General features: G+C 38.6%; 1 protein-coding gene across 8 annotated transcripts in view; it reads left to right on the top strand.

The window, feature by feature from the left end:
* LOC148370132 (membrane-associated guanylate kinase, WW and PDZ domain-containing protein 1-like) overlaps positions 1 to 15,915 on the top strand; it is a 154,991-nt gene that overhangs the window by 34,767 nt on the left and 104,309 nt on the right. For 7 of the 8 annotated variants that reach the window (XM_088332483.1, XM_088332480.1, XM_088332482.1 and 4 more), the window contains exon 2: positions 11,651 to 11,767. The exons of the other annotated variant lie outside the window; for it this stretch is intronic. In XM_088332483.1, the coding sequence (XP_088188609.1) occupies positions 11,651 to 11,767 (117 nt within the window). The remainder of the gene's footprint in view (positions 1 to 11,650; positions 11,768 to 15,915) is intronic. 8 annotated transcript variants of the gene reach the window in all.

The following is a 15,915-nucleotide window of genomic DNA, read 5'->3' as shown; positions in this document are numbered from 1 at the left end:
AATGTCATTTTTAAACACCCTGTATAATAGAGTACTGAGTACATAAATAAAGGTTTCCACTTCACCGGACCTTTTTGGAACGTAACCCCCGCACGAACGAGGGATTAGTGTACATCCCTGTGGATGTTGACCCTCCTCGCCGCCCTTGAAAAAGAGCTAAAAGCTTGCTGTCGTAACTGCAGACTGGCGGGATTTCCTGAGACAAACAGGAAGGTACTGAAACAATTGAATTTATACTCTTTAAGAAGCCAGCATTTTCACTCTCTTCTTTTACTTTGCGAAAAGGAAATACAGCATTATTTGTCCACTGGAGGAGAGGATGACATATACTGACTGGCCTGCGATCAAATTGTAAATCCTAATATGATTATGATTGTGCTATTGTAATCATTATTTTTATTTAATAATTAGAATTAATTAAAAGCCTTTATTACCTATTTACCCTGGAGTACCATGTCTAATCACGTTGCATACAATATTTCATCATGTTGATATAAATGACTATAAAGACAATTCAATTCAGTTGATTTGTAATTCTCCGAGACAACCCTGAATATTTTCAACGTCACATTCAGAAGCCTCTTTTGCCTTTCGAGACTGTCCACTGGGGGGCAGCATCTTGATAGTAATGATATCTACACTCCTTTTCCGGTCGGCTCCGGGTTGCCGTGGCAACGGCTCTTCAGGAAGCTGACTTTGTGTGGGATGCTAGGAAACACAGAGGACAGCGTTGAGTCGGGCAATGGCCGCCGAATGCCAATGAGCAGCTGAGCACAGCACACCAACAAGGACCCTTAACCGACTCGTTTGTTGTTTCTGGAATTTACCGGACAATCAAAAGCACCCCCCGCCCCTCCCATGTCGAGTTAACGTTTCCCCACCTATTAATATCCAGCCTCATGATTGGTGGTTGCAAAGCAGTGACTTAAGTTTATGTGATGCTGCAACCATAATCAGCATCTCATGAGACATTTGAACAGAAACAGACCATCCCCCTTGCGTCCTAAAAATGAGACGGGGATGCATAACTAGATTTAAGGTTATGTAATGCTGACTGGAGGCACAGAGGACAATATAATCCCTTCTAATTTGGGTTAAACCCATCTCTCTGGTTCACTTCCCCACGAGGGGACGGCGGCCTCACGTCTCTCCGGCTGAGGAGCTGTGATCGCCCTCAAGCCGTCTTTTATTTGCCTGCTTCAGCATCACATCTCGTGTCTGTTTGGACTCTCGCTAGCTTCCTATTTGGTCTGATGGGAGCGTTTGTGTTGTTGTTATTGTGTATCCAAGCAGTAGGAATCTCCCTCTAGATGAAATAATCATTTTAATATAGGGCTGCAACTAACGACCATTTTGATAGTCAACTAGTCACCCATCATTGAAATCACTAATCAGATTCATACATTTAGCATGGAGTTAATTCAATTGTGTGCCTTATGATAACAAACACAAGCAAAATGGCTACAAAAAAGAATTAATCTTTTATTGAACATAGTCTGTTCTCAGTCAGTAGGGACATCAATTCAGCAATAAACATCTGTCCATTTTACGGACATGAAAAAAAAAATCCTAAATCAAAATCAAGTAAACATTTGTTATTCCTGTAACCAAGTACAGGCTCATTAGCACATTGATATGGTAAATAAAACAAACATTATGTGCATTTTGTGCAGTACATTCAGTGGTTAACTGCAAAGTCTGTAATAAAAGTGCATAACAGTTCCGAACAGTTTAAAATCAAGAGCTTTTAACAACTGACGTCTTTTTCACGTTTTAACAACTGACGATTATTCTTCGGACTGCATGCGTTTAATTTCAAATAGGTTTGTCAGGCACAGTCTGATATACAATCAAGTTCTCTTTTATTGTCAACAGATGCAAATAATCAAAACAACGATCAATATTGAGTCAAAAAAGGGACTGCAGTCCTATGACATCTCTTTTGCACTTATCCAATAGTCACAGACTCATTAATTCACGTATAAGATCTACAATGCTTGTCATCAAAATCGTAATGTCTTGAACGTTACTTGAATTTTAAAGTCGAGTCAGACTCTGTTTTGTTCAAAAGTCCGGCACACTTCTTAAATGTTCATGTATCACCAAGCTAACGCCATCATACAGAAGACCTACTTTGCAAACATTGCAGATATTTTTTTATTGACCGTAGCTAGACGAAATGCTCCCAAAATGTAGAAGTTTTACTACGCTTAGTTGATGTTCACGCTGCCATTTCTGTATTTTTTTGTTGGCGCTAGAGGCAGAGACTCACCTGTGCAGCCTTTTGAGACGCTCCACACTGCTGCACAAACAAGCAAGAGAACACGTACAGTACATTAGAGTCTCTTGTTTGAGAAATAAATGCCTTGAAGTTCCTCAACTAGCAGCTTGGTTAAATAGTACTACATTGAAGAGGCGACTCTGTAATAGCAAAAAAAAAGCCATAGCTTGGACTGGCCAAACGAAGGAAGATATTGATATGGGCCAAAGAGCACGTACATTGGACAACTCAATTGATAAACAAAAGTGTTACTTTTTCATGGAAAACACATGATTGTCCAGGTGACCTTAAACTTTTGAACACTAGAACAGTGCAATGAACAAAATACTGTTGAACAAAAATGTACAATATTCACCATATTTCCAAAGGTATTGTTTGGCACAGGGGTGGCATGGTAGAGCAGTGGTTAGCATGTGTGTGACACAGTTCTTAAGTCATGGGTTCCATTACCAGCCTTCCTGTGTGGAGTTTGCATGTTCTCCCTGTGCTTGCGTGGGTTTCCTCCAGGCACTCGGGTTTCCTCCCACATTCCCAAAACATGCATGTCAGGTTAATTGGCCGGTCCAAATTGTCCTCAGGTATGAATGAGCGAGCGAATTGTCTGTCCCTTTGTGCCCTGCGACTGGCTGGCAACCAGTTCAGGGTGTCCCCTGCCCACTTTCTTGAAGACTGCTGGGATGGGCCCCAGTTACCCTGCGAATCTTGTGAGAATAAAAATGGAAGAAAATAATGGATGGATGGATGTTTGACACCACTCAGTTTCTAATGTCATAGCGGCTCATTGTGTTAGCACAATACCTTGAGGTTTCTGCTATCCAGTGTAAAATGATGCCTTGCTACATAGTGTGATATTTGTATTGTATTGTATTTATTTATTCAGCCAGTATAAACCATAAACGTGATATACTGGACTGTCTCAGAAAATTAGAATATTGTGATAAAGTTCTTTATTTTCTGTAATGCAATTAAAAAAACAAAAATGTCATACATTCTGGATTCATTACACATCAACTGAACTATTTCAAGCCTTTTATTATTTGAATATTGCTGATTTTGGCTTACAGCTGAAAAAAACTCAAAAATCCTATCTCAAAATATTAGAATACTTCCTCAGACCAAGTAAAAAATAATTTTATAACAGCAAAACTAAATCAAACATTTGAAAATGTCCATTGATGCACTCAGTACTTGGTTGGGAATCCTTTTGCACGGATTACTGCATCAATCCGGCGTGGCATGGAGGCAATCAGCCTGTGGCATTGCTGAGGTGTTATTGATGCCCAGGATGCTTCGATAGCAGCCTTCAGCTCATTTGCATTTGTAGGTCTGGTGTCTTTCATCTTCTTCTTAACTATACCCCACAAATTCTCGATGGGGTTAAGGTCAGGGGAATTAGCAGGCCAATCAAGGACAGTGATGCCATGGTCAGTGCACCAGTTACTGGTGGTTTTGGCACTGTTGGCAGGTGCCAGATCATGCTGGAAAATGAAATCCTCATCTCCATAGAGCTTTTCAGCAGATGGAAGCATGTAGTGCTCTAAAATCTCTTGGTACACAGTTGCATTTACTCTGGACTTGATGAAACACAGTGGACCAACACCAGCAGCTGACATGGCTCCCCAAACCATTGCTGACTGTGGGAACTTCACACTGGATTTCAAGCAACTTGGATTTTGCTCCTCTCCAGCCTTTCTCCAGACACTGGCGCCTTGACTTCCAAATGAAATGCAAAACTTGCTTCCGTCTGAAAAGAGGTCTTTGGACCACTCTGCAACTGTTCAGTGCTTCTTCTCCATAGCCCAAGTCAGACGCTTCTTCCGTTGTCTTGAGTTCAGAAGTGGCTTGACCATGGGAATACGGCTATTGTAGCCCATTTCCCGGACATGTCTGTGAACTGTGGCTTTTGATAACTGGACTCCAGCTTCAGCCCACTGTCTTTGAAGCTCCCCCAAATTCTGGAAGCGGCTCTTCTTCACAATTTTGTTAATCTCTCCTGGTTGTGCAGCGTTTCCGGCCACATTTTTCCCTTCCAACAGACTTTTTGTGGATATGCTTTGAAACTGCACTCTGTGAACAGCCTGCCCCTTACGAAATGTCTTTTTGTGTCTTACCCTCCTGATGGAGGGTATCAATGATGGTCCTCTGGACAGCAGACAGATCAGCAGTCTTCCCCATACTTGTGATTTAGTTTACTGAACCAAGCTGAGTGTTTTTAAGGCTCAGGAAACCCTCGCAAGGTGTTTCGAGTTAATTAGATGATTCAGGTGATTAGTTGAATAGCCTACTTGTATACTTTTTCATGATATTCTAATATTTTGAGATAGGATTTTTGAGTTTTCTTAAGCTGTAAGCCAAATTCAGCAATATTCAAATAATAAAAGGCTTGAAATAGTTCAGTTGATGTGTAATGAATCCAGAATGTATGACATTTTTGTTTTTTTAATTGCAGTACAGAAAATAAAGAACTTTATCACAATATTCTTATTTTCTGAGACAGTCCAGTATATACAAGAAATCATTTGACACGCGAACACTCAATAATGATAAAATAATAGATTTTAAAGAATAAACAGAATAGAGTAAAAAAGATATTGCAGTGTATAAAACAAAATGTTTATACAGAATAGATAAAAAGAAAGAATATGTAAATAACAAGACCAGAGTAGAATACGTCGGAGGAACGCCGTTGGCATAATAATACATAATAACTTAAATCAATTCCCGTTGAACATACGGATAGCGGAAGGGTAAAAACTCTCTTTAAGACGTGTAGTCTTGGAGCAAAGACTGCGACCTGACGGCAGGTAATCAAAGTACTTGCGAGCAGGGTGACTGGGATCGTCTTTAATTTTTAGTGTCCGTTTTCTAGTTCGATCGAAGTAGATACTTTGCAGGGATGGGGAGGCCAGTACCTACTTTTTTCTCTGCTGTCCTCACTACTGATTCCATTTTTGACAATTCTTTCTGATTGACGCGACCAAACCAAACTGTGATTGACCTAGTTAAAACGGATTCAATGATAGCACGATAAAAATTGACTACAATGGATTGACGGACTCCGAATGATTTGAGTTGTCGAAGGAAGTAGAGCCTTTGTCTGGCTGACTTTAGAATATCAGTAGCATTGACAGTCCATGTGAGGTCAGCTGACAAGTAGGTACCCAGAAACTTGAATGAATGGACCAATTCCACCTCACTACCATTATTGACAGTGGCACATGCGGGGGAGGCTTAGTACGGAAATCTATTATCATCTCTTTAGTTTTACCTACATTCAATGACATATTACTCTCATGACACCAGGTGTAAAGTGAATCTTTAGTTTCGTCTCCATTTGAAATAAAGCCAGTAACCGTGGTGTCGTCTGCATATTTAGCGAATAGAGAATGGTCAGAATTGGGTTGACGATCATGAATGAATGGGGAAAACAAAGTTGGAGACAATGGACAGCCTTGAGGCGTACCAGTGTTGAGGACAATAGAACATGAATCTTTCTCACCAATGCGAACGGACTGTTTCCATTGAGAAGGTAATCTAAAATCCAAATTGATAATAAAACGGGAAAATTGAGGTCATGAAGAAGTTTAAAATGCAGTTTAAAAGGAATGATAGTGTTAAAAGCCGAACTAAAATCTATGAATAGAACCCTAACGTATGAATTCCTATGCTCAAGATGACTTAGAATCTAATGAATACAAATTTTAATTGCATCATCTACACTTCTATTAGCACAATACGCGAATTGGTACGGATCTAGATTCGATGGTAGAAAGGACTTCATGAATACCAATACGATCTTCTCGAAAGTTTTCATGATCACGGACGTGAGTGCTATGGGTCTATAATCGTTCAGACATGAGACATTGTTCTTCTTCGGGACCGGTACAATTGTGGCGCACTTCCAACACGAGGGTACAGTAGCTGAACTCAAAGACCAATTGAAAATACCGGTAAAGGCAGGGGCAAGTTGAGAAGAACACTCTTTGAGAAGGCGGGGTGAGAGTTTATCGGAGCTTGGTGATTTCCTCTCTTTCAACCTCCCAAAATCACGTCTTACCTCATCTTCACTGATGATCAAAGGATTGTCGTCCTCAGTCACTGGGGCTGGCACTGGAGAACTACTATTGTTCTTGTCAAATCGGGCATAAAAGTCATTGAGCTGATCAGGTAGAGTAGCGTCCACATTAGCAATAGTCTTCTTTGGTCCTTTGTACTGAGTTATGAGCTTCCAGTTTGACCATAGAACTCTGGGGTCCTGAGTGTCAAATTGTACCTCTACCCTATCGCGGAATGAACGTTTGGCGGCCTTAGCACCCATTGTCAACGCTGATTTCGCTGAAATCTACATAGCAATGTTTTTCAATTGATGCACTAACGCAAGCGTATACTGGTTGCCGATTGACTGAACAGGAATAAGAGATCGAGCATGGCAATATCGACCCTCCGTTTTTTTATTATTTTGCCAGGGCAAAGGCCTGTGACTCCCTAAAAACTGGTCCAGACCTACCACTTGAAAAACACTAGAGACTGATGGTGGCATACAAGCTGTGTGTGTGCGCACACGTGCGTTTGTGTAATCTGTGATCGCGTGGCATTAATCCTCATAAATATTAAATATTAGATGACTCTCAGTGGTGGAGCACGTCACATGCAGTGCATCCCTACAGGAGATTTTTGTTCACGATAGAGGTCCGTGGAACACGGAGATTCAAGCGGAATTGGCCTAACACTCGACATGAACATACCATACCGAATACCATACCATATATTTTTTTCTTTTTAAATCATGAAATAATACAGTAAAAGATCATAAAAGGTTCACACATATTAAGTGTGTGTGTGTTTCTTTACAATCTGACTGCAGCTCGCCTAGCAGGGACCATAATGATGCTCATCAGCTCGGGCTGGTTGCTAGGTAACAATTACCTGACTGCTTTGCTTGCAGTGAGCTACACGTTTGTGTGTGTGTTAGTGTAGCCAGAACGGAAAAATACAGCAATGGCCAAATGATGTCTTGCTTTTCCCACTGGAAAAGGCTTTGTGTGCGTGTTTTTTGGCTTTGTTGCCTTAACCATAGACTCCAATTTAATTTATTCCCTGACTCATATTTGTTTTGGAGAGGAAAGTCTCTAATGTTTGAGGGCTGGCCATTGCAGTAATGGAAATCATTATCATGGAAATATAACATTAAAAGTATAAATTCAAATTTGCACTGAACTAAACTGCACCTCTTTTTCATATCATGTAATCTGTATTTTCACTGTAAATAACCAATTCTTATTATTGATTACTGCTATCTTAATTGCTGCCTACCGGGTTTTTATTTTGTGTTCTATTTTGTGTTGTGTAATTATATATATATATATATATATATATATATATATATCCCCGCGACCCTACTGAGAATAAGCGGTGCAGATAATAGATGGATATATATATACAGTGGAACCTCGGTTCTCGACCATAATCCATTCCAGAACCCTGTTCGAGAACCGATTTGTTCAATCACCGAAATCATTTTTCCCATGCAAAATGATGTAAATCAATTTAATCCGTTCCAACACCCTGAATGTTTACCATGCATGTTTAACATAAACATGAAGCTAACCCAGGCTAATCGTATGTTCGCGTTATCGTAATCTTCCGTACAAAAGATTACGCTAACATGAACGTGTAAAAATAAAAAAATCAGGTCTTTTACAAGTCATTTAGCACCACAAGTGGCTAGCGCTTCATTGCAAAGGGGGATCCGTTCCAACACCCTGAATTTTGGGCTCAGTTCCAACACAATACAAGACCAACAGCCATCCAGTTACAGTAGATTCTTTATGCCATTAATTTACTAGTATGGCCCCCGTGAGAAGGTTTTTCTATCATGCGGCCCCCGAGCTCTGACGAGTTTGACGCCTTTGTTCTTCAGGTTGCATCCTCTCTTTAGTACTCAGTGCAGCTAGCTGCGGTGGATGACGTTCCCTTCATATCAGCTGGCATCCAGAAAAAAGAAAAAAAAAATGAAGGAAACTTCCCTCTTTAATGGCCGGCCAGCACGATGACATGGCAGCTCACCCCAGAAGAGCTTGCCAGCTCCGTCAGACTTGGATGATAAATTTGGAGATCATTAAACAGCCTTAAATGAGACCCTGGCGTGAGAGCGAGCCCTGACCATCTGGCTCCATTGTGAGCGGTCAGACTTAGCCGGCGTCATCCTCACCTGCCATTGGATGGGTGCAAAGAAGGCCTGGTAATTTTAGCCAATCAAGAGCTTGTTTGAAGTCCGACCCACTCAACATGACACATTTGCGACATTCAACTCTGTGTGACTTGGATGGGTCCAGGACGGGCATGGAGGGATCTTTAGAGGAGTTTAACATAAATGAAGGGAACACATGGGGCTCTGTTTGGTTTTTGCTTAAAATATTCTTAAAAATGAGTGTATAATAACATTCTAATTATGGACGGACTTTTGGCCAGAGAAAGACTTGGAGACAGAAAAAAAGAACATCTGAAAAAAAAATATTTAACTGAATGAATGAATGAATGAATGAATGAATGAATGAAACTTTATTATAAACTTGAGAAAGCAAAAATAAATCAAAACGACAAGTTAAAGAACAAAAACAATGTGAACATAACATGTCCGCTAAGGAATAGGAAGAAGCATATGCTTATTTGATGATAACCCCTTCCTTCATAATTGTTTCTTATAGCGAAATATCCTGTGTGTTTACATGTAACAAACACCTCAAGAATATACATAGTTACAGGCAGCAGGACCAACATTCTTGAGTGTCTTGATCTTTGTGTTAAAAAAAAAAGGTATGGGAGCTTGAGCTAGATACCTCCAGCATCAAAACTCCCACTTGTCTGCCCTAACTAAGAAATATGCAGGCATGTCTGTTTTGTGTTCAAACTAAAGTTATCTCTATGTGATTGTATCTCTATATAATATTTTTTGTTTAGTTTTTGTTTAGTTCTCACCATCATCACCAACATATTTATTTCACCTCATTGGTTTGTTTACAAATATAGATCTAGATTGTAATGGGTTTGTATAATTTAATGGTGACAGCAATATAATAACATTGACAATAAGAGTATTCATGTGGTTGACAATAACTGCAAAACGCTCACACAATATTTTCATTTTCTTTTTGGAGTGGTCAGCTAGTTGACATATGCTCTGATTTACTTTCATGTAAAACTAGTAATAATAAATATCAATTTTGAAAAAAAGGAAAAAAAAATGTTCGTCTATCTCTCTGTCTGTCTCTCTTTCTACATGTAAAAATAGAATCCAATAATAATCAAAGTCTTAAATTTTGCTGTTTCGATTGTCTGGCGAGGAACATATGGAAACTACAACACGAGCCTCCAAATCTGACACACCAGATCACAAACTGCACATCTTATCTATCCCATAATATACAAGTTTTACTTTATTCACGAAACACCACCTTCGCTTGTGTTTGTTGAAGATTTTTCCGATCTTTGTGCTAATGAGCTTTAATATAAAGGATTATTTTGCGATTTACAGACATATTAGGGTCTGTTGGTGTGACACTGTGACTGTAAACTGTAGTTAATATTGTGCCCTATAAAACTGATCCACATTAATTAAACCTGACATGGGTTTCACATTTCTGTCAATTGGTGCTTCATTTAGCAATATGTTCATTAATTGCACATGTTTATGTCCGAGCCTTATGTACTCATGAAAATAGCCGTAAAGTTTCCCGACACTTGCACTAAATGGACCGTGTGGGATATTTAATGCCTCCTAGTTGTACAAAAATCTAGATTCAGTCCAAAAAAAAAAAACACTGATTTGAATCATAGGCAAAAATACATGAACCATCATAAAACATTTAATTATTATAAATATTCATCGGTATTTTACACACCCAGTAGTCACCACCATGGTTGTCTGGCATCTCGCTGCTACGCTGTGCTCATTTGGCACAGTTTTTTTGTTTCCAATAAACAATACGGTGTCATTTAGTGGTCGAATATTGAACATTGTGCTTTGAAGTATTATTTTCTTACCACATCATGGCTGTGATATGTATTCTCTATAAAAAAAACAACATTTAATCCTAAAATGAGAAAAAATGTCTTACACACAAAAAATAAAGATGTAAAATTGCAAAATTGCCTGGATTTTCAGATCATTTGGCTTTTAGTTTTCTTTTTTATTTCACTAGAAAAGATAACATAAATAAAACACATATATATATATATATATACATTCATTTATTTTTTGGGTAAAAAAATATATAAAAAAATAAAAATCCGTAAAATGAAAACAGTCTAAAATGAAACAGCCAAAAATGTAACAATACAACTTTTAAAATGAGAATATTACCTTATTGTCACGAAGATTACCAGAACAGAGCAGGAGACCCCAGAGCGTTCGTACAATACTTTTATTGGAAGGAAGGAATGACAAGACGTGAATCTTCGATCCGTTGTTTGACGGATTGTCGAGACTTGACAGGCAGGTGAAGGCTTGGCGGGAATGGTTGCGGACAGGCGTAATCGTCGTGTTGTTGGTTGGGGCTGGACAAGAAGGGCGTCGTTGTGTTCGGAAGAGAGATCAGGAGTCAGGCGGGCAGGGCGTAGGCAGATTCGGAAACGGGTCGGCAACGGAGATCAGGTAGAACAACAGGATTAATCCTCCGACCCCCATGTCTCGGTGTAGAATGCTTAAATAGCGAACATAACCCAATCAGAAGGCGCATTCCAGCGCGCCAGATGATTACCCCAGGTGGCTCCACTTAGGTAATCATGACACTTATTCCCCTGTTAATTTTGCTTTTATTAAATTTCCTTGTGAAATGAGTAATATAAAACTTAACATCGATTAAACATTTTAGATGACAGGTTTCTTTTTTTGTTTGAAAAAAAAAAAAACCCTAAAAACAATAATGAGCCTTAAAATTAGCAAAATAGTGAACTACAGAAAGCTAAAAACACAGCACAACCATAAAAAAACATATTTAATATCTTCAATATTATCTGAAATCAAATAATTTTGCTTATTATAAGTACTATTTTTCTTGTATTACTAGGTAGTATATGTATTATTATTCAAGAATAAGAATTATTCATTGATTTTTAACTTTCAAAAATGAAGTATATTTGTTTTGGTACAATAGGAAAAATAACCTTTGAAATTAACAAAAATTATTGTAGTGTACTGTCACATTTCTCGTTCGTTTTTCAAATATTTGTACTTTTTTATGAGAAAAAAAAATAGTCAGAGGGTTGCAAAATGAATCTATACATCAATGGTCAAAGACTATATTTGCATTTGCTTCATGTGAGCTATAGAGAATGTAATAATGATGGGGCCCTGTCTACTATTTGAAGGTAACAAGCTGAACAAAGACCTGAAGCACTTCCTGAGTCTGCGGTTCCAAAAGTCTTCTCCCGACCATGACCTTCAAAAAACCATCCGGGCCAATCTCTACCGTCACGCCGTGCCTTGTGAGAAAATGATATTTTTATGCTTAACCCTCTTTCATTTCCTCATTTTCAGCCCAGCCACTTTATTGTTGCCTCTATCTTGTTTGTCTCTCATTTACATTCTTGCTTTTTGTCAATATTTTTTTCACAGATGCCTTTTGAATTGTCAAGCATTTCTGTGACTAATAAATTGAAGTGACTCATAAGCATTGATTAACACTGATTACCTTTCAACTTTGGCTGAATTTTACATGGTAAACATTCTTCATTTAAACTTAATTTGTAATAGCGGCGATTTAACACTTAAATCGTAAACTTTAAAACTGATTCAGTAACCCTATGGTCCTTGGCTACAGAAAGTTAAATAAACTCTATTTATTTTACTGTACATTAAAATCCCTTGGGTATCACAGTTAATGGGGACAAGAGTAGTGCCCCCATTTTGAACATGCTCTCTGTCTGCCTCTGTTTACAGTGACAGTTGCCCGGGGATGATGCAACGCGGCGAAAACAGTGTAATTAATTCTAAGAGGGCAATATTGGCAAGCTTAAGTCGCCAGGAATCAAAAATAAGTTACCGTACTTGCCTGCCACTGCTCTCAGCAATTTGTCGAGCAGGGTTAAAGGATTGTGGCCACAACTGGGTGTTTTATTTTAGGGGGGCAGAACGACACACCTCCAGACAAAAGTGCCTTCTGCTACTTGCAGCAATATGAGATTGGAGGGTGCACTTCATTTCAGGTGGAAATACCAAAAAAAAAAAAAAAAAAAAAAAGTCAGCACGTCCGACAAAAGTGCGTGCTGTTGTTTTTTTGCAGAGATATGTAATTGGGGATAACTGATCGTAGCCGCACAAGTGCAGTTCTTTTTAAAAAACAAACGGGAAAAAGAGCGGACCGGCTCTCAAGAAAGGTTGACTGAGCATAATGGATCACAGCCAAAACAGAGCATTTCATTTTAGCCGGACCACAATCACAAGCATAAGTGTCCCGAACCAGAAAAAAAGTGCTCTCCTGGCCCCAGCTCTAAGCAATTTGTCGACCGTGAATAATGGATTGTGGCCACAACCGTGCATTTCATGTTAGACACCCCAGAATGGCAAAAGTGCCCTCTGGGATAGGGTATGGGATAGGGTATATTACAATTAACAGGAGAAACACGGCCGCACGGGCGCAGTCCATTCTAGGCTAAAAAGAGAGCCAAACAAAAATGTGCTCTGCCGTCCCTCGCTTGCAGGAATATGTGATTGGGGATAATGGAATACGGTGCACTGAGGCTGGCGAAGTACAAAGCGCATTATGGTGAGGGACTAGAGTACGATCAAACATTATTTTTGTTACACATTTCGAATCTCATCTGAAATGATCACACTGCTACTGTGACTGTGTTAAAACAATCTCCCTTTTTTAGGATTCGACATTTTATCTATTTTTCACATTCCAGTAAATTCTGTCTGGAGTTCACGCTTGATAATACCACGCTTCCAGGTTTTCTCTCTCCCTCGCTCTTTCTCTGGGCTGTGCCATGTGACCAGTAAATCCGCCTCTTTTGCCCTGCCAGGGATTATGATGTTCTGATTTATTGAAAATAGATTCCTGCCTGATTAAGCGGTGAACACGCCGAGCTCTCACAAAGATGATGAAAAGGCCTGTGTGAAACACAAAGGATAGAAAATGACATTCCAGTTGAACTCCAAAGCCAAATGCTATTATTTTAGGATGAGATAGCTGCTGGTTAACTTGTTTTCTTTTTTGTTATATGCAACAACTGCAACGATGAAATCTTAATATGAAAGGCTTGTTTCAGAAATTGTAGCCAGCTTTGGCCTTTGACCAGATAAACAGGAACCTCTATTGAATAGCATTAGTGCCAGGCTAGCTATGTTTTAAAAACAAAATTTCTTTGATGTCTAAATATGCGGTAAATTGTATTCTTCTTGTTGTTTGTTGAATATTACCGTTATCTCAAACTTTTGTGTTAAGATCTTAAAAGACCTTTGGGACAGCAGAATCAAATTGATTTGCTCCAGACTACTTTTTTTTTAGTAATGTGCTGGATTTGGGGTAACTTCCATAAAGCTTTGGGTTTCGGAACGCAATTGGCTTTTAAAAACATTTGTAACACATTTTAGTTCAAGAGAACCTGGAATTCAAATCAAGAAAATAATTAAATGAATGTTAAACACTGGCTACAACCAAGGACAACCATTTTTATTTCATTTTAGCAATACACTGTATGTCCACCTTTAATGTATTTCTATCTAGTAAATGTATCAAAGTGAAAATTTGTCTACGAAACCAAAACACGACGCAGTCAAAAAATAAAATAAAGCACCGAGGAGTATTTTTGAACTGACTTGTGAAAGAGTAGACAATTAGTGTCTTGGCGCATTTCAACTTTCAAGTATTCGGACAAAGAAAAAAAGCTGAACAGAGCAGTTAAGTTGAGGACTTTAATTGAAAAGTTACAAAATAACAAATTAACTGAATACGTCGGGCTTGAAATCATGAAAAGTCCTCCCTAAAATAAGCAAGCATCGAAAAATGTTTGTTGTACTTAAAAGTTATGGTTAAAATAAATAGCTTGCAGCAGTTACAATGCACAATCTTTTTTTTTATTTTTTATTGGCATTTTCGCGGACAGGAGAGTGAATGATGCATGAAGACGCGAGTAGGAGGGAATTGATGATGGTGTGGCAATCGGTGCAGTCCAACGCAACAAATAAGTTGCCAAACGCACATTCGCCAAAGTAAAAAAATAATGAAAAATAATGAATGAATATTTAACTCTCATCATACATAGTTTAGTGCCAGCCAATTGATTACACTGATAAACAGACAGTATGCGTTTACCGATTAATATGAAGTTTTACCATGTGCTTAACTATTGTAATATGTCACTGCATATATCGTCTTGATTTTCATCATTTATAGCATTATTATTTTAATCATTTACAAGTCCTTTACTTATTTAGTCGTAATGAATGCACTCCCTGATTATTAATGCGTTTGATTGTAATTCCTTTTATCTCGGTATAATTACTTGACTATTTTACATCGCATTCATGCAGTTGTTTTGCAGTCTCTACATTGTTTCAAGTGGTGTTTTTGATTTGCAGTTAGGAGAAGGTGTTTTATCAGTACTTGCCAGACCTGGTCTCGACGAAGGGCTGTTGTGAAGTCAGGATTTTTCCACTACCTCTTTTTTTTTCGTCATAGCCCTTCTTCCTCGGATAGAGGTAATTTCAGCCATTTTGATGGTGCACTCGTGAATCTAACAAGCCATTTAGCTTGTAGCTCATTTGTGCTCGGAATATTCTATTATAATGAAAGTTTGAAAAGCTCAGCTCCAGCGTTTGTTTCACCTGTTTCACAACCAGGATCGAAACAAACATACAGTGGAATAAAAAGGCCTGCCTTAAACACATGTAAACATTAGCCAAAATGCAACTGGTGGTTAATAAAAAAATGGAAAATGTCTTGTTGGTTGAAATTTTGGAGACCTTAAAGTCTTTCCCTTTTGTGTGCAAAATAAAAAAAAAAGTACCTGTGTTGTGGTCCCCCTGAGTGAAAGCCAGCTTCGAATGGCTCAACTCACCTTAGACGTCATCACAAAATGTTTTTTATTCAAAAGCCTTTTTCCAACTTTTTTTTTTCTTTTAGCCAAAATCCAAAATAATGTTGTGATCATTTTGGGCAGAATAATCTTTGGCAATTATCCGATGCATCCCTACTTGTAACTTGAATATGAGGTCTCGAGCTTGGGTTAAGGTTTGAAATAAACGTTTAAGTGATGTCACACTTATCGGCGGCACTATCTGAGTTTTTTCCGACTTCCAAGCCATTTTTCACGGCTAGAGCTGTATTTCCACAAAAATTGGGTCTGTTTCCTGGAATGTGAGAGGCGTTTGAATTTGGCGGTTCCTCTGTATTGTTTAGGCTGGTTTTATTGATCGCCTTTTCTTTCTTCCTGTCCCTCCTCCCAACTCCCACCCTGGTTTTTTGAAAGTCTCTGAGATGTTCTCACCTATGTAAATACAGTGATATTTCGATACTCGAACAACTCTATATTGAAACAAATTGGTATTGACAGTAAAAAAATCATGGCATCGAATTTCTGTGCAATCTTGCAGTCAAATATTTAAAATGGTTTCTCTGTCTTTATAATGT

The sequence above is a fragment of the Urocampus carinirostris genome, chromosome 3, assembly GCF_059441175.1.
Source record: "Urocampus carinirostris isolate Australia breed hairy pipefish chromosome 3, RoL_Ucar_1.0, whole genome shotgun sequence".
Taxonomy (NCBI): Eukaryota; Metazoa; Chordata; class Actinopteri; order Syngnathiformes; family Syngnathidae; genus Urocampus; species Urocampus carinirostris.
This window is presented reverse-complemented; position numbering and strand designations above follow the sequence as displayed.